Source organism: Ixodes scapularis, unplaced genomic scaffold, assembly GCF_016920785.2.
Source record: "Ixodes scapularis isolate PalLabHiFi unplaced genomic scaffold, ASM1692078v2 PGA_scaffold6__148_contigs__length_123643588, whole genome shotgun sequence".
NCBI classification, from domain to species: domain Eukaryota; kingdom Metazoa; phylum Arthropoda; class Arachnida; order Ixodida; family Ixodidae; genus Ixodes; species Ixodes scapularis.
Genome location: NW_024609881.1, coordinates 39,060,502 through 39,083,880, shown reverse-complemented (window position 1 = coordinate 39,083,880; position 23,379 = coordinate 39,060,502). Strand labels below are relative to the sequence as shown.

Here is a 23,379-nt window from a genome sequence, read left to right as displayed (position 1 = left end):
ACTCGGAACGAATTCTGTGTGTGTATACATTTGAAGTGTACACAAGAAGAAATTCGTTCTGACCATGCGCTGTGAGGAACTGCGAAAAATAGGATCCTCCGTCAATACCCCTTATCGATATCGGTGTAAGAGATGACGGGCAAAGCAAGTTCTTCGCTGTCCTTTTTTATAGACGCTACATATATTTCTTTCTTTGCTTAAAAGTATAAAATTTGTAACCGCGGATGCTGATAAACGAATACGTGTGGCTACAAAATATATTTCTAATGGCGTCTTAAGTCCGTGGACCTGACTCTAAATCTCATGGCTACCCTGGTCCGAAGTTAAAGGACCCATGAAACCATTTTCGGACTTCCGGCCAAATAAGATGGTGTTTAGGGATGCCCCTCAACTCATACAATGTTTCCCGGGTCACGTGCGCATGACGCGCCGCGGGGTATGTGACTTCCGGTCTTGTCCTCGTTTTAGCGCTGTGGACGTTGCTACAGCGAGAGCAGACTCTCCCCTCTCTCCCGTATCCCTCGCTCATGTGCCTTGCTCTTTCACCGCGGCTCCCACAGTGCTGATTCCCGTGGCCCGTGGCTGTGCCACTGCCGCTGTTTCCCTCAACATGGCGACCTGGAGAGACGGTCTCAGTGAAATAGAGCGCGAGATGTTCGCGTATAGCGAGTCTGTTGGATTGTCGCCGTACTCGCATACGCCTGAAAAGCGCGAGAGAAAAGTTCGGTTGCCGAATGAGGAAGACATGTCGGCACAGCCCGATCCCCGTCCGGACCCAGATGCATGGCGTCTGGTCACCACGGCATGGTAAGCACCGCGTCTGGTTTCTCAACACACACTTTTTATCTGTAGTTGAGCAGTTTCCATGTGACGTCTCTTCGTTTTCAATCATAGGTGCTCTTGTAAGAGGTGCGAGGTGATGCCAACATCGAGGGAATGCGTTTGCGGCCGAGAATGCCCGCCTGCTGTAACTGCTCAACCGGAGGGATGCGTGACAGAGCACGCAGACTTTTCGCTCATTTGCCTTCAGGCTGCCGTGCTCCGAGTAGCCTTCTGGGCACTACAAGAGGCTGGTCACAACCCGGCGCAAGGGGAACAGAGGTGCTCCGTTCGTCTCCAACATTTCGACGTACTTCGACATACTTACAAAGCGCGACATCGCAGGCACGCGCACTTTATCACTCTTCGTTCACGCCCGAAAATAACAGAAGCCCTTGAACAGATTTACGGTGGGTTTCTGCGACATCAAGTGCGAGTGCAACGCTGCCAATTGCCTGGCGATGTGCATCGAATTTTCCTTTTACTCCCGTTATATTTCGTCGCAACCGAGATGGAACTAGTGCACCCCAAGGGTCGTTCACAATGCGACGATGGGGTCAGGGACACATTTTACATATTCTCTGTTGTAAATCTTTATAGGGGCAGAAATTTGTTTACCCATGTGGATACCACCTAAACATATCACTAGATCTGGAAGGCCCCTTGTGACCCAAATATAGATCCACACAAAAAGCAATTGCTTGACACGCCATTTATTCATTCATTTTTTATTACAAGTGCTCACCAATGGCTCGAGGCCTTTGCAATAAGGCACAGAAACAAGATAACTCCATGAGCTTGGTGCCATACCTGGGGCTCATCTCAGCCCATTGTCCCAAAGCATCAGCAATAACGGTAACTAATTCACGTTCTGCAATACTCTAGACATGTCGGGATATGAGCTTTCTCTAAAAGAGTCGAATCCGGAACCCTAAGCGAAGCTAATGTTTGCTGAAATTCAGACTGTATTCGTCAGTACATTGATCTCAAATTCTATTGAACTGAAATAGGTCATAGTACGCAATAAATACTACTACAGACAGGGGCGGATTTAGAGGGGGGTCCGGATGTCCTGACCCCCCTCTTGAATTCTGCGTGCGTAAAATTTAGGGCGTAAAACGAGGGGGAGGGAATTTCTAAACATATGGTACGCTGACCAACACCTGACCCCCACCTCAGGAAATTCCTGCATCCGCCCCCGACTACAGAAATGGCCGTTGTTCGTGGCTCAAAGGCACGCTATGTAAACATTCCAATTTATCTGTTACCAACAGCACTCGCCTCACCTCAATTATGAACAGCTGGCAAAGAATAGTTTTGAATTGTGCACACATTTGTTGTAACAGATTAACAACTCAGAAAACATGTTGCACAGAGATTGATTTCACAATTGATTTTACAACCGGCTATATGTAACCTTGAATACTTTGTAAAAGCATTTTCAAGTGATACACTGCACAAGCATTACAAGTGCCACACTTCAAAATTAGCATGGCAGTAGAACAATTTTATTTTCCTGTAGACCCCATTTTAAAGCGACATAAGAACCAGAGCAAATTATTTAGAACTGCACTTCACTACAATGTTGATGATACCACCTGAACCTGTAGATAAATTAGAATACAGTGTCCTGATAACTAGTCAGCTCATCAACAATAACGCAAGTAAAGCCCACCACAGGTGATGTTACATGTCACACCAAAGAAGTGTTTACATTGGGAAAGCATGAAACATAGGTACATCTTATCAGAAGCACTTGTGTCTTCTACAAGCATACTCGGTACAATAATGTGCTTCTGTAGATGTTATTTAGTTCACAATTATCCACTGCTCTTTGACCATCATACCTCTGTGTTCCATCGTATCGGTTATTAAAATTCATCTAACTACATGTTTCTTTTTCTTCATACATGAAAAGGTTTTAGAAGAAATCCTGAAGGTGGAGTACAGATGCCTCCATGCCGCCTTTGTAATATTGTACCTATGCACTCCAGTTGTATAGTTTAACCTTGCAGTCTGTACTTTTACTTTATACGCAACTTTATCACACTGACAAGTTACTATCTATGTTATCATTTTCACAGGTTACGCTTCGTGGCCTACAGGCAGTTTGTACGGTGGATGTGGCGGAGACTGGGGCGCCGCAACAGACGAGTCCTGCCTGCCTGTGTCGTCAGGACAATGCGTGAGGAATTCCCCTCGGAAGCTTACACCGGGTTTTTGGACAGGGAATAAAAAAATGTGAACTCAACCTCAGACGAATGTTCTTTATACTATATATCTCAAATGCATATTCAACCAGTGAAAGTGCGGAACTTCTGCAACCCAAATCGTTCTATATCCCTGGAGTACTTTCTGCTCGACAAAATGTCTGCATAATCGCTGGCTAAGCCGAGTCTGTTCCATACAATGATTTGGTGGTCGGCATACCTTGCGGATGCAATTTTTTCTAAGTGTAAACATTTCAATCTAGGTTTTATTTTTTTAAGTTACCACTTTGTTGCATTTAGATCACAGTCCTGAATGGGGAGTTTCTGCCACGCAGCTTTTATGGTGGCCATGCATCCAATCCCAAGACAAAAATAAAAAAAAAACTGATGATTGGATATTACTGCTACGTCACATTGTGTACATTTACAGGCAAAAGCATCTAATGTAGGTGCAGTTTTTTTCGTTGCCTTTTCCTTGTTTCTTTTTGATATTGATTCCCACAAGCAGCCCCCACATGCAAGTTGTAAATTCTACGGTACATGCTCACCCTCCATTTCTGAGGGTGAGCATGAACCGTAGAATTTACAACTTGCATGTGGGGGCTGCTTGTGGGAACCTTCATCATGCCTGCCTCTTGAACATCCCTTGCCCTACTGTGCTTTTGGCTGCCTTTCCACATTATAGAAGAGCAGTACTGCATGAGGTATGCCAGCCAACCATCCTAATGTTGCAAGAGTGTGCCTCTTTGACATTTCAAAGACAAAGCAAGGGGTCGTGAAGGGGCAAAAGGCTTCGATATGACAGCCACCTAAGGCAGAGGTGCGTAAAGTGGGGGTCACGAAGCCTCCGAGATCCGACGAGGTGTAGAAGGCGGTCTTAATATTTTCGAGTAAAGCCAAGATTATTTGTTGCTACATCTTACACAATACGACAACAGACACACAAACAAAAAGCTGCCCTTCAAAAGCTTGATAGCCAACTTGATAATCAAGTTGGAGTTAGTTTAACTAGCAACTGTGATGTGCAAGTCTTCTTGATTCCTGTGCACGGCACAATTTGAAAATCTTAATTAAGGTTTAAAGCGAGTTTTCTCCTTTCACTGTTTTTTGGGCACTTGAACCCTATAAAACCATGATCTTCTGTCGACTAAAATGCAGCTGTGCCTGACACAGTGTTTGTATCGTCCCTCATCTTTTCCCCATCTTGAGGTTTTGTCGAAAATTGACAGTTCGTTCGGAGAGATCCAGTGGCTGTGGCCCTCCTGGCCATCGCAGTACGAAGGCCAAGCCTTCGCATCCTGTCTTTCCTCGGCACCTGAAGATATTCAGATACGGCTGTTATTGTAATGCATGGGCTCGGAGGACCGATGCTTGCTGCAGCCCTTTCCCTGTCCGTTAAGGCGTCCACAACGTCGTGGTACAGCGTTTCACTGAGCACTTCGTATACTCCGTGAACAAAGTATATGAATCGTTGCGATTCCATTGGCGGGTCCAACAACCTGAGGAAAGTGTCGACGCGTTCCACGTGGAGCTGATGCCCCTGGTCAAGCAGTGTAACTATGACTCCCTAGAGGTCGAGGAACGCCTCGTAAGGGATCGTTTGGTCGTCGGAACCCAGGACTCTCAGCTTTCAGACAATCTTGGACGAAACCCGAACCTCATGCTCAAGGACACATAGGTGCAAGCGTGCCAAGCCGAATACACAGACAAAGAAATGGCAACCGCGGCAGGCAAGGGTACATCAGCAACTCCAGAAAGTCAAGGTGTCAACCTCGACACGACCAAGCTCTTGAGGTTGTCAGAAGCAACGCGGGACTCAGTCTAACGCTAATAACGCTGGTCACGACCAGTGTTAATGGCCAGCCTGGTTCTTGTTTATTCTGCGGATGCTCATCTCATCCTCATGCAAACAGTCCCGCGCGTAAGTCAAGTGCAACTTTTACCGCAAGGAAAGGCACTCCGCAGAGGTCTGTCGCTCCCGCATGAAAAAGCAAGCTAAAGTAGACACTCTGCAGCTTTCTGCAGTCGATGCCGGAGAAAGGGCTAAGTTTGTTGAAGTCCCCGTCAACAACTATACTGCGTCTTGCAAAGTGGACTCAGGAGTTGACGTGACAGCTGCTCCGGATAGTTTCCGGATAGTTTGACAACGGCTGAAAACGCCATTTATGGACCGGGAAACCATCCGCTTAAAGTGCGGGGTGCTCTCTCACTGACACTGTGGTGAAACGGCAAGACTTCCAAGCAGCAGGTTTATGTTGTCCAGTCTCTCAGAACTCCTTTGCTGGGCTTCCCTGCCATACAGAACCTTCAGGTCAAGTTCCTTGACACTGTAGCTAAGCCTGCAGTCAAGCCAGGCTTCACTGAGCCCTTCGCAGGTCTGGGTATGCTACCTGACGAGTACACAACCTAGCTTGAATCCAAATCTAGTTCATTCTTACTGAGTGTGTCGAGTCGTACACCAATTCCCCAACGAGAGGTTGTGTGGACGTGGCAGGGAGTCATTTGTCGGGTTGAAGGCCAGACCCCATAGTATGCAGGAACAGTTGTTCCGATTGAAGGCTTCTGGAAGTCACCACCCCTGCACTGTCCTTACGAAGCTCAACGAGGTCGTCCTCGGAGAAAGGCACATGCTCCCTAGAGTGAACCAAGTTCTCGTACTTTTGAGTGAAGAGAGGGTGTTTGCCAAGTTGGACGCTATTTTTGGATTTCAGAAGGTATAACTTGTCAAGGAAAGTCAGGAGTACACCGCTTTCATCGCTTCCTTTGTCCGCTTCTGCTTCTGCTGTTTGCCTTTTGGATTTACGTTGGCACCAGAGTACTTCCAGAAGCAAATGGCATGCATTCTGAGAGGACAAGACAGGTGCATCAACATGATTGATGACATACTTGTCTTTGGACGGACGCAAGAGGAGCACGACACGCAACGCGGTCAAGTGCTCTCCCGACTATCAAAGGCAGGCATCACCCTCAAAAAAGATAAATGTGTGTTTGGAGTGTCCGCAGTCAACTTCCTTGGACTCGTCATATCAGCAGAAGGCGTGAAGCCGGATCTCAGGAAGATTCAGGCTGTACAGGTGACGGAAAGGCCTGAGAGTGTCACAGGTGTGCGAAGATTACTTGAAATGGTAAACCATGTTGCACATTTCGTGCCGCGCATCCCCGAGCACTTTTGTCGAAGAGCAACAGATGTATGGGGCTGGGGTTCCGAACAGGCGGCAGCATTCCTACGCGCGAAGAACTTCCAGAGTTCAGACTGCTGTCTCGCCAACTACAACCCGGTGTAGTACACAACAGTTTCGGCAGATGCCAGCTCCTTCGGTCTCGATGGATACTCCTTCAAGAGCAACCTTCTGGAGAAAGAAGGGCATTTGCCTTTGCATCTTGGGCCATGACCCCGACAGAGATCTGCCACAGCAAGACGGAGGATACGGCTTTGGCAGCGGCGTGGCTGAACGTTTTGACGAGCTCATACGTGGTTTGCAGCTCAGCGTAGGGACGTCCTCCCCGCATCCAGCGCCTTCGTTTAAAGCTGATGCAGTACCAGTTGTGCCGGGGAAACTACTGGCAATGGCAGACACACTCCCTAGAGCTCCACAGAGAACTGGGTCTGAAGACAAGGGAAGGGCTCCCCGGGCACCTTTGCAAGTGCAGCACCGGAAGACGCGTCTGCTGACCTCCCACTTCACCCCAAGAAAATCCAAGCTATGCAACAGACTGACGGAGAGTGCTGTACACTCACATGGTATTGTGAGGTTGGATGGCCGAAGAAGCACAAGCTGCCCCTCAATCTGTCCAAGTATTGGTCTCTCCAAGGCGAGCTGTCGCTTTGCAAAGGACTTCTTCCGAAGGGCTCGAGGCTCCTCATACCTGCCGAGTTACGACCAACAATAATGAGGGTGATACATGACGGGCACCATGGAGTTGTCAAGTGCAAGTGCTGAGCTCATGACTCTGCCTGGTGGCCAGGCATCAATGCACAGATCGCATCCCTGGTGAGTGTTTGCAAATAATGTGCCAAGAAAAGAGCGCAACTGGCAAAACAGCTCATCTCGTCTGGCAACCCTGCTCGCCTATGGGACCGTCGCTGGTGCGGACCTGTTTCATTAGCAGCAGGTCTTCATCGTTATTGTCGACTATCACTTAAGGTACCCAGAAGTCCTGATGCTAAGCAGCACCTCGAGTGGAGCCACGATCGTGGTAATAAAGTCGGTCTTTGCTCGGCATTCAAAAGCTTGTAAAAATGAGTGGCATCGTCACAAGCTGAGTGGCACTTACGATGACACCACTCATTCCATCAACGAGTCTTGGAGTGAAAGTGTTACTGCATTTACAGCTCCTGGAAGCAATCAAGACAAGAACCCTAACAGCAGGTTTCACAAGACTAAACTCGCTCGTGCTAAGTCACCCGGTTATGCTTGCCACTTGTTTTGCAAAACGGCTGAGCCTGGCTGCAACAAGGTCTTCCTTTGACGGCCTTTCGAAGCTCTCGCTCATGCAGGGTGGACGTGGTGTCTCCGCATCAAGCTTGAAAGCTTCCTTCAGGGGCAACGTTGTCTTGCAGAGTTCCACAGACCGAGTCAGGAGCTTTGCGACGTAATCTGCAAAAGTAGTTGTAATATTGGGCATTATGTCAACTGTGGGGAATCGTGCGCATCGGAAGGCACATGATTCTGCCAAAATGAGATGAGGAAATGAGATTAGAGTAGGGCTTCCAGTTTTTCACAAAAATGAGAACGTAGGGAGATTTATGTTCGGAAGTAAAAAAGGCTTAGTAGCCCAACATCAAATGTTTGATGAGTTTCGCAGCGTTGTCTGACCATATCTGTGAGTGCTTGAGGTTTTTTTAACTGAGCAGATTTTGAACTACATGTATGTTAGAATTCCTTGATTTAAAACGAAAGAGGCATGTAACAAAACGAAACACACAACACACCTTGTGACTTGCATCTACAAATTTACTGGAGCGGCTAGCTGCTCAGCACTTGCCTCGGGAAAGCCGATGGGGATAGAAATAGGAGGACGAAGGGGGAGGTTGGGGAAACGGGACGATTGAGGGAAGCGCGATGACCGTGTAGAGGTCTCTGGTCTACGATGTGTCAATTGTCGACAGCAGCTTGGGCTGCTGAGCCGGGGAGGTTGGGGGCTTCTTGGCACTCCGTGGAGGAAGTTTGAGACGGAAGAGAGGGTCAGGCAAAAGGTCAATTTAAACCTGTAGCGCCGTGCAAGCTGGGCAGCTCCCCACCATGCAAGTGGATCTCTCTTTCCTAAAGTGATAGGGAAGGGTTCGAGAGGAGTGTTGTCCCGACTTGATGTTTAAAATATTATTTGTCAGCCGAATTGCGATTGGATTCCCTGTGCGACACTAGATAACGGCGCTAGCCGCAAGCGGCACTCGCAGGGCAAGGAGGTTGCTCGAAGAAGCAGGGAGAAGGGAAGAGAGAGGCTTCAGTCACCATAGCGACGGAGGGACGCACGCACGTGTCGTTCACGTGCGTGCGTCCCTCCGCTGTGTTGGAAACAACCGCAACGACAGACCAATTGCAGGTCGAGAACTGGTCGCGCGTGTTGCATACCGCTCGCGGGCTGGCTTCTTCTACCCGCAAACATAGCGTCGGTTGTGATCGTCGACGTAGACGGCGTGGTGGAAGCTCATCGTTCCGCGGAAAAGCGCTATCCTTGACTGGGAATTTTCGTTGTGCGTCGCTATGATAACCCAGCACGTACTAGAAGGGAAGATCCACCTACTCGTGCGGTGATGTCGTGGCGGCACTCTCAAGACGGCAGAAACGCCCGTGTCGTCGTGTTTGTTTACTTCGGCTGCAGTGGTGCTTTCTAAGCATTAGTGTTTGCGAACATCGTCCGGATTTCTTATTTGGAGCATTTCATGCCTGTGCTCAAGTTGAAGGTATTACTGGCGCGTACCGTATAAAAGGTGCGAATTTTCACGCGTTTTCATCGCCGGAGAAAAGTGATTAGGGTTAGCAATCCTGAATGCTCGCAACGTCCGTCCGCAACCCGCGACGCCGTTGAAAGGCTGTGCCAGGCAAAAGTCACTCATTTCTTTCAAAATGTGTGACACACTTGAGAGAGGTGTACTAGTCTGGTGAAATGAAGACTTTCCTCAAACTAAGCTTTATTATTCATCTAACATAAAATAAATTCTTTTACAAAGGTAAGTTGTCTTATGGCATGTATTTTGGCCTGAAAAATTGGTGTTTTGGTTATAGCGCGGTACCGCTTATAATGCGGATTTTCGCGACTCCCACGACATACGTTATATGCGGTCTACACTGTAACTCCAAACATCAAAATTTTGTAGGGAAAAGTAAAGGTATCTCTGAACAGTAGAATTCTTCTTATATTACCATATGTGGCTTTTGTCATCCTGGGATTGACGCTGTGGTGTCCCTTCCTTGCCTTGGGAGATGCCATCTTCCACTGCATCTCACCCGCTTGTGTGATGGCCTGGCCCCTGCTGCTGTTTTCGTTGTAGTGGAGCGCTGCAACGCGCGTTCTGGACGAATAGGGAATGTGGTCAAACAATCTGTTTTGCTATATCTTACTGTTGGATTCTCAAGCATTCCGCAGCCACGATGAAGCTAGCTTCATCACGTGAATCAGTGTGTTCATATTTGCACATGTGTTAGATGCTTTGCAAACCTACTCATTTTGATAAAGCACAGCCATACTGCAGTTGTGACTGATTAGGAGGTTATAATAGAATGATTAAGGTACAAAATTACGACATTGTGACAAAACTGTCACAAAACTCAGGAAACACACAAGACAAGTCTGGGCTATGATATTTTAGCATAAAACGGCAGGCAACCTGAGGATCTTCTTCTAGACCCCTAAAATTTTTACAACATACCTGGCGACCATGCCTCCTGTGTTGAAGGCAAACGCTTTCGCTGCGAAGCCGTTCAGGACACTGGGGTAAGACTCCAGGGCATAAGTCTGTGTGTCCGGGGACAGCTGTTGCAGGTCCTTCAGCAGCTGCTTCCTCGTCACGATGTCCACAAACTTTGCATGGACAGGCGTTTCTGAACCAATAAAAAATGGGATCTCAGCTTGTCGGAGCAAACAGTAATTACCAAAAGATTGGTACTTTTACGCTGAGTTGTTGGTAAACCTTGTTGTATTTATTGAAGGTAGTATCCTTTGTAACTAATGTTTAGGCTGCGGCATTTTTATTTTTTATTTTTCTTCCAATTATGGCAACCTTTCCGGTTTTTATTTGGAAATGAAATTTTCAGCTTTTATCAATGAATATAAGTGCAGATAAAAGTTTACCTTTCTTTTTGGTGAATATGCATTAACAAAATACGCTTTTTGAAACATGTTTGTACAAAATATAGTGCACTAAATGCATAATTTTTCTTTCCTCTTGCTGTACTTTTCAATAAAAAATCCAGACAGTGTACCACTTTCATTTTGATGTGACGTACTGAGTTGATGTGCTCTTCTAGGTGCACTGGTGCTCTACCATTATTAATTAATCGTCCTGCAGCAGCCCTCGCGGACATGAGTAAGGTAGTCATGGCGACCACTTTTGGCACGCTTTTCCCCCAACTTTTCAGGACTGTCAAAGCTGGCTAGCTCGCACAAGCAACAGAAATGACAACAAATAAATTGCGTTCCTGTAAAGCCCGGGAATATTGAGAGATGCATTAAAAAAAGGTTTAGAGCTTCTCCGGTTGTCCCCTAGTTTGAAAAAGGCCAGACAAAGCAACAAACTAGGGTAGTGTGAATAGTGGCTTGAATCGAATAGCGCAGCGTCATCCCTAGCTTCTGCACTGTTGAAAGAACCGGTTGTCTGGGCTTTCCCTTGTATTGTCAAGGCTATGAATGACGCAGCGCTATTCGATTCGATCCACTATTCACACAACCCTACAACAAACACCAAATATGGACGAAAAAGTAAGTCTGATTAGGTATGTGAACTGCCTCCTTACCTGGCTCCATCCATTCGCCTTCTTCAATGGGCGAATAAAAGCACCGGGTGTACATCCCAGGATGGTCTTTGTGGACGTTGATGACGTGCCTGGTTAGGCTTGTCCAGGCGTCCACAAGGAGGTCACCATTGCCACGGCTAGCTGCCGCGCACCAGTAGATGTGGCTTGAAGCTGGCTGTGCCCACAGAGCAAGTGCACCACAGTCCTGCCCCTTGCTTGCCACGTTCAGGTTCTTCTTGATGCCTGCAGTTCGACGAGCGAGCAAAATTAGTGCAATCTTTCTGGTCCTTCTAACTTGTAGTCTGCATAAAGATAGTTCTTGAAGATAGAATAGGCTTGCTGACACCGCTCATATTGGAGAATAATTCACTTTACAGGAAGGCGCACATAGAGACGGAAACATATTTTATGCTCTATTCGCGTTGAGAAGTTTGGGAATCACCACCTGGTAGATTGTCTCGCAACCCAGAGTGAGGATGACGAGGTCAAAATTTTGTCTTCATATTTTGATCTAAGCATGCTTTTGGCCTCGTCATCCTCCGAGCTTCCTCCGGTGGTCGCTGTGATTGGCTCTCCGAGTTCTGACCGAGCCAATAGATGACGGGCATGTGAGGACTGCTAAAGCGCCCCTAGCGCAATTCTTGCCGCGAATAACAATTCCTCCCAACAATAATTGGATGGTGCTGGCATCCCAGTGCAAAATGAGCAGAAGCAAGCAATGAGAGTTCACGAAGCACATGGGAAAACATTGGTTTCAGAAGGGCACAAGCAAGCAATTCAGCATTCCTTTAAAAGACCCGCAAGACAAAATATTTTAAGGGGACAGACTATAAAGACCTAATGCCGCTAAACAAATTGCATAGGTAACCATTGTATATAGATGTGTTAAATGCACTGTTAGCAACAACTGCTCTGATTGAGCACTGGCGGCTGGCAATACTATAAAACAAACAATATGTTTTTGTTAATTTTCTGTCGGAACACGGTTTGTGATGGGCTCTCAAATTCTGCTGTAGTAAGGCGTGCTCTATTGGGGCCCTATCAATTGGGGCCCTAATCTAAGTGGTCAAATTTCATCCCATCAAAACACTTTAAGATACAATGCAAAAAAGTGCAAATATGATACTGCAGAAAACTTTCGGTGAGCAATACCCACTCTGCTATGTTGGCAAGCAGTATGGTTTCTTTGTTTGCATACAGTGGCATGAGGTCCTAACAAATTGCATTTACTTTTTGAGACGTGCCAGACGTCGAAGTAGTGCAGGATGCCTGGTTCCTGCTCCCTCATGTGTTTCCCAATGGAACGGTGTCTGTCTGTAGTCAGAGACCGCACAGTGATGTCCTTCTTCTTGAGGAAGTCCAGGGACCGCACCAGGCCTTCTTTCTCCATCTGTCCACTGTTGCGGACTGTCTCGCACTGTGTATTCAGTGTAAAATGGAACAACATATTTCAAATATCAGTATCAGCAACGATTATCTCAGATGTACAGACATCCTCAGATATGAGGGTGAACAAGCTCTGTTGTTCGACTGCCTCTGGCAGCGCTTCAAAGGTGCGTCACCTTTGAAGGTGACGCACCTTCTCTGTGCCTTTGTTGCCGCTGGCATGATTTTGACGCACTGGTGGTGACGACCCAACGACTTAGCTTGTTCACCCTCACTGTGAAGATGAGTGTACCTATGTCAGGTAACCTGCAGCCTTAACAATTTTCACCTATTTCATTCTAGATGAGAAGAGCTATAGACTTCAAGTGTGTATCACAAAGACAAAAATGTAGCAGTAGGCTGTAGTGTGTGCTCTACTGTACTATTCTGTTTCAAAAGGTTATCAGCCCAAAAAGTCCTCCACAATCACGTGGTTCCATCCATTCCTCACCTCCACAATAAGGTGGTTTCATGCATCCCTCACCTCCACAATAAGGTAATTGCATGCCATTCCTTACCTCTCCAACCTGAACCTGTTCGAAGTGAAGGATCTTGTTCACGTGACCCACAAACAGGGAGTGAGATATTTGGCACAAAAGCCGGGGGAGTCGCATCTCCCATCACCAGCAAGGTCCAGTGGCTGGTCACGAAGCTCATCCAGCAGCTTGCCCTGCTCGTCTGTCCACACCTGTTGCAAAAAGTTTTGAAATGTTTCATACTGGCATAAACATATAAAGCGACACTGCATTGGGGATCAAGAACATGTCAGGAAAAAACTGATCTCATTAATTGTCACCTGTTCGATGGCTTGGCACAAGATTGTTCGCTGATAGTTGAAGTATGTCTTCTCGCACATCCCCTGGAGGTTGATGCGCTCGAACAAGCGCAGCGTCTTCGTTGGAGATGACCCCGTGAACAGTATGGCTCCCGACAGCAGCAGGGTGCCCAGAGCCCTGCCTTTGATGGACGGCATGTTGTCCCAGCGATGGGAGTGCCCAGCAGGGCAGAGTGTGTGAACCGTGAGAAGGGTGGTGTTCGTCGAAGTGGACACCTTACATGGCCTGTAGCAGGTCTTGCAGACTTTAAACAGCTGTCGGAGTCTGCTCTCGAACACGATGAATTTCCGTTCCTTGTGAGCTGGCTCCTCGCCTGTGATAGGGTCATCCCTGAAAAAATATCTAGTGTGAGGGCTTGTGAACTAGCTTAGCTGAGATGCAACGTTACAAAATAATATTTTACATATTGCAGAAGGCACCAATCATTCAAGTATATAGGTATAAATATCTCAATTATAGTAAGGCGAAATTGATGAACGCTGTCAAAAATTCATTTAAGCATTTGACCTACTAATAAAATAGTGATATGAAAATTTAAAGAAAAAAATTTCATATTACTACGTTATCAGAAGCTTAAACTTGCACTATTTTCACAATTTTAACTGCATTTTATCACTATTTTATTAGTAGTTCAAACTTGCAATAACAATGTTCCGACGCAATATCAGTGTGGAACGTCAATACAGTTTGTTTGTTATACAGGTGCTCGTTAAACTTAGACTACTGGCACAGTCTCTAGATGCCTTTGGTCTAAAAACTTTGGTCAGAACATAAGACAGCTTTAACTAGAGGTGAGCTTGAGCACGAGAGGTGTGCTGTCGACATTATAATAGGGGAACAAATCAAATCGAGCGCGCTAAAGAAACTGAGATGCTCATGCTCTCCTTAAAAACCTACAAAGCTAACAAAACATTGATGCTTTCCTAGCATTTCAGGGGCAAGCACTTATAGCTTACACATAATCCAGTGCCACTAGAAACAGGTCAGTCTCGGAACCTCCTCTCCCTCTTCCCTACCTATGACACTTTGCCATGGGCGCATCCTGGTTATGTGCCTGATTCAGGGTGTGTCACACATTCTAATTTCTTAGCGACTGCCAAATTTTTGGCCTCACTTCCTTTGGTGCTGTTGCATTAGACAGAGCGTAAATCAGCCCGTTTAGTTTAAGGATGAAAGCATTCTTACTCGATGAAGCTCCGCTCCACAAATGGCTCGTACAAAGGATCCGCGCTGTCGTCTGGATGATCTAGCACTGGGGTCCGAACCGTCTCCGTGGGTACAGGAGTGGCAGGTGCTAAGGCGGGTCTCATTGGTGGCACTGAAGAGGCAGCAGCGGCGGCGGCGGCGGCAGCAGCGGCAGCGGTGGCGGCGGCGGCAGCGGCGGGGGCGGGGGTGGCGGCGGCAGTGGCGGCGGCGGTGGTGATGATGGTGGTGGTACTTGCGGTGCCAAGTAGCTCCAACTCTTCAGTCTGCGCCGACTGAGTTGTCACCACCTTGGCATAGGTGTTTCCCTGCGTGCCTGAAGGGAAGGAAGATTGACACAGTCCGATTGCTCATTATGCCTCACTTTGTGTCTGCTGTAGGAAAATTGAGCCCTGGCGGGAGCTACATTTCTCAGCAAGACTTCCTTGGATTGTACAGGACATGACTGTAACAACCTTCATGTTTGAACTGCCTAGTAAAAATTGAATTTCAAATATACTCACCTAAAATTGGGCACAAGGGCATTTCGTCTCAAGTTTTTTATTTAATTGTTTCAGGCATAAACTTTGAATAGTATATGAATGTTTAAAAATCGGACAAAAACGGCAGCAGTACATTCCGTCTGCGCAGCGGCTCGAGCCCTTGCTGCTAGGTGGCGTACTGAACACAAAAATGCCAAGAATGTATCAGGAAACACTGACAACGATCAAAATAATTGCAATCAATTAAAAAAAAAGCTTTTAGCATTGAGTAGGCCACCCTGAAACACATGCAAACCAATATGTAGACAGAAAATGACCACTATAGGCCAGAGAAAATGCACTGCGGCCTTTTTGTTTTATTTTAAGTAACTCACTACTCCCAAGTCAACCCCTTAAAAAAACAATTAGACAAAACTTTCAGGGAAGCAACGTTGATGCACCCATTTTCAGATGTGCATGTTATAAATCTAATTTTTGCTAGGCGTTTTAAATATCAATGTTTTTATGGCCACATCCTGTACATGCAAGCGTTTGCATGCACTGGTTGCACCTCAACTTCTTCCTTGCAGTTCGGTCTCATTTACACTTGTGATACCCGGGAGCTTTAAACATGAACTTATCTATATAGTCTGTTGCAGGGTAACAATAGCAGGAGAACTCTCTCTTACTCTCTCTTCACATTAGCGGAGTACATGCTTGAGAGGAGAGTGGAAAGGAAGAAAATACCAATCGGTGAGAAGAGGTAATTTTCTCCTCTCCATCCTCCCGCTGTTCTTAATCCACAAAGGCTATAGATATCTGGATTGTTTGTCACACCCACGACTTAAAAAACGCCGTCTTCATATGGAAATGTCGAACTAATCGTGTATAATACTCATCACCTTGTAAATAAGCACCAAAAAACACAAGGAGGGGAAAGTAGACAGACAAGAGCACTCTTTGTCTGTCTACTTTCTCGTCCCTGTGTTTTTTGGCACTTTTTTTTTTTACGTGATCATAAACCAACTGGTCCAAATTTCCACGATAATATTCATGCCTACCGACAGACTTTTTCCCCAGCCGAGGGTCCGTTCCCACAGCCTTGTCTTTCCTAGCAGGCGGCCGGGGGGCTTTTGTAGGCGCTTGCACTTCCTCCGGGTCCACTTGAACTGCTGCGTCGTGTGAGGCTGGTCGGTGACCGCACGAGCAGCAGAGCTCACGAGGCGCACTCGGAGCACTATCCTCGGAGCAGCCGGCGTCCCCAATCGGCTCATCACCCTGAAAAAACAGAATGTTCCTTGACAATCTGACTTGCACTGAAATGAGTAACATGCTTACCAGAGTTCTTCGGCGTTTCGACGGTGGCTCCTTTGCTTGGGTAGACCTCGCGAAGGGGGGCAGTCGAAGCGAAGGCACAGAAGTGGACTTCAGGCAAACGCGCTTCAACGTCTGTCCAGCATCGCGCAGAACACTCGCTATGCGAACGTAGTCATTATCGCCGTTGAAGTGTTCCGAACAAACGCGTACGTCTGCCTTCCCGGGGTCCTCCCTGCCGATGCTTCCGCACCACGCACTTCGGAGGGGCTCCTCGCGGGGTAAGGAGTGGTACACGAAGTTCCTGCCTCGAATCACGGGATTCTTCTGGTTACGGTTGGGGCAGAGCGGAACACCGCAACCGGTGGGCATCGCGAATGTTCGCAATGGCTAGTTGCAGGCAGGCGAACCAGGCGCACGAGAAAGAAAAGGAACCACGCAGCTGCCGAAACGTTGTTTTGGGTTTTGATACCGCGTCGATCACACCGCTGGTCCGGTAGCAGGCAACCAACGTTGCTAGACAGCGGAGCAGCGGGGAGGGGATGCTTTGACTTACTCCGGAGAGATGGCGCTGCGAAAACTTCGTGTGCTGAACAAGATTATAAAACTTTCGATTCATTTGTTTATGTTGGAACGAAATCATTTCTAAACATTAGCATTAAACTGAGAATATACTTGTTCAAAAGCGATATCAATAACAGCACCCGCCGTGACGTCACAAAGTTAGTTCCTATGGCTGCCGTGCGTGAAGTCAAGTCAAGAAATAGTTCCTTTTAGTTTTTGCGGTTACGCAGCGCATTTGCGACATTTCGAGAGAAGTAGTCGCGTTTTATGGTCTTTGTGCTAAAGTAAACAAAAAAAGGGTAATAAGGTGCACGTTCTCTCGATGTTAAAATCGTTTCACGGGTCCTTTAAAGCTGCGAGACCGAGTTCCCAGCTTCGGTAGCTGCTTTCGACGCACTTGCCGCAAACACGACCAGCACCTCTCCAGGTTGCGACCTTGCGAGCCTAGCTTTCGCTGCACTCAGAGCTCAGACAGAACCCCCACGCAGAGTGCAAGCGACGCTCGTTTTGCACTGTCAGGCCAATCTGCCATTCAAGGAGGCGACGATGTGGCGCTCCAGCGACAAAAGGGCGTTCTGTCTAGATTCACTCGTGCGAGAATTCCGACAACTGCCGTGGGTCCACTACAATGACCACCAAACCAAATATATAAAATGCAAATTCTGGTCTTATCGAGGAAATACAGGAGTGTTTCTGCCGGTATGGGCTTTACATGGCAGGTGACATCATGAGTCGAGACACTGCGAGAAATAAAGAGACGAGAGCGGGAAGACGTCAGAACGCCAATATGTGGTTAGAATGATTAGTGGGTTGACCTAAAGCTAGTTGTCTTTGTGACAACTGCACTTGGACAACCCGTTTTGATTGCGAGATCCAAAACCCCTGACGTCAACGTTCCGCGTTCTCGCGCGTTCGGCGTGTGCAGTGGAGATAGAGGCAGCTAACTTTACGTCTATCCACTATTCATTCCAAAAGAAAGCGGTGTTCTGACACCCCCACGCCGTCTCGTTTCCACCTTTCCCTCAGCTTCTCGGCAGATTGAACGCTGACTGCTCCACTTGAGCTGCGCTGTTCTTTTTGGCCTCTTACATTTGCCTTATCTATATAAAACAATAAGACGTTGAAATAAAAAAAAAAAAAAACGCGCCGAAATTTTGGTTAGTAAAGGTAAATTCACGATAATATAAATGAAAAAAAAATTGCTGAGAATGAGTACAGTACGAAGAGGTTCTAACGCATCCTCCAATTCATAGGCTGCAAGAACTCTGTGCTTTCCACTGGCATGATCATCAAAGTACCAAAAAGATGAGGATCCTACTGCCGGGAGTAACCCCACCGCAATTTGCTGACCTCTTCTTGTTTACGTTTGAAAGTGTCCACAAGCCCTTTTAATATATAGAACCCATTGACTCCTGTGCGAAGTCAGGCTGCCGATATCTAGTATAGTTATAGCTTTGCGCAGCACCACTGGCTTTGAACTCGGCCATGACGACGCTCTGCATATTTTGGCATTTGCTCGCTCCTGTAGGTCACGGTTTTACCGATACTCGAAATAGCCGCCGAGTGAAGCTGCTAACGTTAGTAATTGTCAGCCACGTAGTGCACCGGAGTCACGCCCTATCAAGGCGGCAAAGTTGGGAAGGGCATGCTCAATCATTAACGTTGCCTTGGCGAATATAAAGGCTTAAAGACGAGTCGAAAACGGATTTAGCGACTGGTTTGGCGGAATAACGGACGGGAAGAGGCTAATGATAGTTCAGAGATGCGGCAATAAATCATTATAATTATAATGCAAATAACTGCAAAGGTGCAAGCGAGCTGGACAAGAATAACGAAAATGAACCCTGGAGAAGGGGAACAAGAGGGACAAAGGACAAACATAAATCTCCAAACACAGCTAGCAGACTGGTGAGCCTCTGGAAAAAATCCGCCTGGTCCGGGTATCGAACCCGGGACCTCTCCATTACAGGTGGAGCGCTCTACCAACTGAGCTAACCAGGGATTAGACGTCAGTAGAGCAAACAGGTTTTATCAGCTGCCACCAGTCTAACGCCAACAAGGGTGAAGCTTGCAAATTTAAGGTTATAATTATAATGCAATTAAATGCAAAGGCGCAAGCGAGCTGGACAAGAATGACGAAAATGAACCCTGGAGAAGGGGAACAAGAGGGACAAAGGACAAACATAAATCTCCAAACACAGCAAGCAGACTGGTGAGCGTCTGGAAAAAATCCGCCTGGTCCGGGTATCGAACCCGGGACCTCTCCATTACAGGTGGAGCGCTCTACCAAATGAGCTAACCAGGGGTTAGACGTCAGTAGAGCAAACGGGTTTTATCAGCTGCCACCAGTCTAACACCAACAAGGGTGAAGAATGCAAATTTAAGGTTATAATTATAATGCAATTAAATGCAAAGGTGTAAGCGAGCTGGACAAGAATGACGAAAATGAACCCTGGAGAAGGGGAACAAAAGGGACAAAGGACAAACATAAATCTCCAAACACAGCAGGCAGACTGGTGAGCGTCTGGAAAAATCCGCCTGGTCCGGGTATCGAACCCGGGACCTCTCCATTACAGGTGGAGCGCTCTACCAACTGAGCTAACCAGGGGTTAGACGTCAGTAGAGCAAACGGGTTTTATCAGCTGCCACCAGTCTAACACCAACAAGGGTGAAGAATGCAAATTTAAGGTTATAATTATAATGCAATTAAATGCTAAGGTGCAAGCAAGCTGGACAAGAATGACGAAAATTAACCCTGGATAAGGGGAACAAGAGGGACAAAGGACAAACATAAATCTCCAAACACAGCTGGGAGACTGGTGAGCTTCTGAAAAATTCGCCTGGTCCGGGTATAAGCTTCACCCCCGCTGAAGCGATACGCCGAAATGTACTTCTCCCGAGCTAACAAGTGTGTTTTGGGTCATCGCCACCGCAAAAGCTGTGCGCTGACGTCCAGGTTCCCTGAGAAATGGTTCTTTGATGCTCTTTGCTACCAGATCTTCGCAATCCAAATCTTCGACCGGGCACTCCGTGGCTCCGTCGTCGAACTATCAGGCTTTGTGAGTATAGAGGAGGCCATGGCAGCAGTAACTATTCTAAAGCAAAAGCCTGAAACAAATGGCATCTTGCACGCGCATTTTTCAACGCTTTATTTTGGTTATTTAATTCGAGTATTTTATAAGGGGAAGGCGTGGGCTTGTGGTGCCTGCGAGCGAGGAGTTTTTAGTCACTGCACAACGAAAAATCCATAGAACCTTAGCCGCTTAAATCCCAATGCTCCACAAGCAATGAACACGTTTAGGAACAGATATAATAGATCCATAAGGTAAATCGGCTTTCACAGCATTGCATTCTGGAACACATAGAACATTTTTTTGCAGTTAGCATTTCCCTTTTTATTCTCAATCGAGAAAAATCAAATAACGATCATTCCCACAACGCGAGATGAATAATCGTCTGAAAAAACGAAGTAGGAGGCAATATTTAAGCGTATTAATAGTTTTTCCCGGAAATTAAATGCATTCCACGTTTTACTACTACTTTTGATAGCCTTAAGGGGGATTCAACCACTCGTCACTCAATGGGCAAATTTCGCTACACAAACCTGAGTTTCAGGAATGCACGATAGTATTCATTCTTTTGAAGGTTACTTAGGATAACGTAATGAAGGTTGTACGACCCTTGGATTTTTCTTTTAGAGCGCTGGAGATTTTGAATAAAATCCAGAAATATGACCGGTTTGACTGTTTTTAGCGTGTTTAGAGGCATTTTTGCAAATACAATTATTTAGAAGAGAAACGTGACAAAACGCTTGGCCGTACGAACTAGGGGTGCCTCTAATCTTAATTTTAAGACCATAACGAGAAAGCAAAATATTGTTGTATTTGCGTATTTGTGTTAATAAAATTACCCTGTTAAGTTTATTTTCAACTTGTTAAACAAGATGGTGACACAAGTACTAAATGCCTCAAACCGGAGATTTTCTTGCTGTTGCTGTTGTATTTCTCTCGAGCTCGAATTCGACCGCGATGTCTCGTTGCTCGTGGATTGGTAGCGTGTGTAGCGAAAGCTCAAGCTGTAAAGCTCACGATCGTGGATTCAATCCACCGCCTCTGTCCGTTTCAGTCTGGATGAGCATCGTACCGTCGTGCTGTCATGTATCACTATCGCGTGATGCACGTTAAATTCGTCAAACAAGCAGCGGTATACTGCACTGTCTTTCATCTCCAACGAAGACACCAGATGCCATCAGAGCTGACTAACTTCCCGCTGTATAAACATAGACACAACAGAATTACAATTGATAGCTCCGTTGGTCGGCACTTATTGAGCGTTGCAAAAAAGGGTAACTAGTCATCAGCAGACTCCTAGCGAAAGGTCTGATAAGGCTCTGAAGGCAATAATTTTGTTCATTCTATTTTTGTGTGTGCTATGCAGTCTTGTACACGTTACTAAAAAAAGTAATCGATTACAATTACTATTACTCTTGGCTAAAAAGTGTTCGATTAGATTACTTGATTACTCGACGGCAAAAGTAATTGGACATTACTTAAAGAAGTAATCGTTACTTTTCCGATTACTTTATTGTGTGAAGATACATCTTTAGCGCTCATAACAATGAACTACTTCCAACCAATATTTCACATTTGCTCAAGAATTGAAGAAAAAAAACTGGCTCCCCCTTCGTGGTCCTTGCACCTTCACAATGCGGACACAAGCAAAGAATTCGTTTGAAGATGTTTAATGATTTGGACGTTCGCCAGAGTGTGTGCGTGTGTGTGTGTGTGGGGGGGGGGGGGAGGGGGAGCGGACGGGGTTCTAGATCTTGTTAAGCTTGAGCAAGGGTTGTCGCTCAAAGTTTGCGTCGCCCATTTTATTATTCACATGTGGATGAGCTCGCATGTCATACAAACGAGCAGCAACTCCAGGATTTGAAACGGATCATGTGTAGTATCCATTAGCGGAAGAGATCGCCCCGACCACTTCTCAACTCGAAACATTGCTTGTCACAAAGACCACGTAGGGGAAATGAGGAAATATTTCAACTGCCTTTGTTATATTTTGCACCCGCATTAGGCATTCTTCGGTTCTGGTTCTCCTACGGGCTGCGAGTAGGTATCCTAAGCAGGATTTTTTTTATTTTTTTTTATTTCTGTGTGTGTGTGCGTGAGGGGGCTAGTTTGAACGAAGGACTCACAAAGCTACATTCTGCTTCCTAAAACTTCGCCCTGAATGGGCTTTGTCACGCACTGTGGCTTTCCTGGGGCTTCCCACTCCCAGTCCAAGCTCAAAAAAAAAAACAAGAAAGAAAAAAAAAAACGGATATTTCACAGAAACTGTGCATAGAAAGAGATTGACCTCGTTTCCTACAGCTCCGCAAAAATCTTTCTTTTTTCCGTTCGAAAAAAAAAAAAAAAAAGATTTTATTTTTGTCATTTCATAAAAAAAAAAGGCATGTGCCGGGGGGGGGGGGGGGGGGTCCTGTGGACAAATTGTAACGGTTACAAGTAATTTTATTACTTCAAAAAGTAACCAGATTACTCTTCTGATTACTGCCTAATAAAATTAATCAACTGATTAAAAAATTACTCCAAAAAGTAATCGATTACAAGTAATTTGATTACTTGTAATGCGTACGGTACAAGTCTGGTGCTATGGTAGCGCGCGTGGTCAAACGCTCGCATACGCTACAAGCGTGGCTTGTAAGCACCCTAAGATCATGCAGGGTTGAACAGAGATATCCTAATATGTAGGGTGCCTCAATGCCCTTCTGCTTAGGGTGATGCCACCCTTTGTAGTACCCGATGCCGACAGCACGCGCTCACGGGTAAAATACAAATAAATCAACGAAACCAAAATGTCGCCATAGAACAGTCAGCGCCACAACGAGTGCCGGGACACGCTCTTTTACGCGCATCTGAACAAAAAAAAAAAAAAGTGTGGGACAAAATTGCCAGATGTCCCCACCTTAAAGGGGCGATACAACGATTTTTGTATTTTGCGCAAATACGGCCAAGAACGGATCCCTGACGTTAATGACCTGTAAAATACCCGTTCGTTTATCACCACACACAATCGAAGTCGCAGAAAAAAATTAGGAAAAGCGAGAAATGTTCACCCCCTCAACTCGCAGCCAGAACAAGCGGCCACGTGATCTGGAGCCGATTATATGCCGCCATTGTTGATCATAGTTATGCGCTTGGGTTGGCAAGGCACAGGACACGTGCTGCGTTCCAGACATTGCCTGTTATGGTTCGGCTGTTGTCGTCCTTGCAGTGATTGGACACAGGACACTACCCGAATGCTTCTCGAGCTATAGATTATCACGAGCCCAAATCGAGTGCCCACGCAATACTCGGGTCCAATCTATGAGTCGCATTCAAAGATCGTCATTGGGAGGTACTGCTACCGCCCAGCTACGTCATCAGGTTTTGTGAAGGAGAGATTGAATGAAAACACTCGGTTTTGTCCTCGAAATTACAGCGCAACAAAGGTGTTTCTTGATCAGTGGCGTTGCGTGCGAGCATCCTTGAGTCCCACTGGTGCCAGTAAGCTCGTGTAAAGTGAAAAACATTCCAATTGAATATCGGTG

The 23,379-nt window shown here is 46.4% G+C and overlaps 2 protein-coding genes across 2 annotated transcripts; one reads left to right on the top strand and one right to left on the bottom strand.

The window, feature by feature from the left end:
- Positions 1-535: 535 nt before the first annotated feature.
- On the top strand, positions 536-3,008 carry LOC120840037. The gene is made up of 3 exons (XM_040210463.3): positions 536-807; positions 895-1,108; positions 2,904-3,008. The coding sequence occupies exons 1-3, from the start codon at positions 611-613 to the stop codon at positions 3,006-3,008; spliced, it is 516 nt and encodes a 171-aa protein (XP_040066397.1). The 5' UTR covers positions 536-610.
- A 10,155-nt stretch (positions 3,009-13,163) lies between these two features.
- On the bottom strand, positions 13,164-16,769 carry LOC120840035. The gene is made up of 4 exons (XM_042294742.1): positions 16,248-16,769; positions 15,971-16,187; positions 14,684-14,764; positions 13,164-13,558 (listed from the first exon to the last, which is right to left on the bottom strand). Exons 1-4 carry the CDS (start codon positions 16,593-16,595, stop codon positions 13,164-13,166), a joined length of 1,041 nt encoding a protein of 346 aa, XP_042150676.1. The 5' UTR covers positions 16,596-16,769.
- Positions 16,770-23,379: the final 6,610 nt, after the last annotated feature.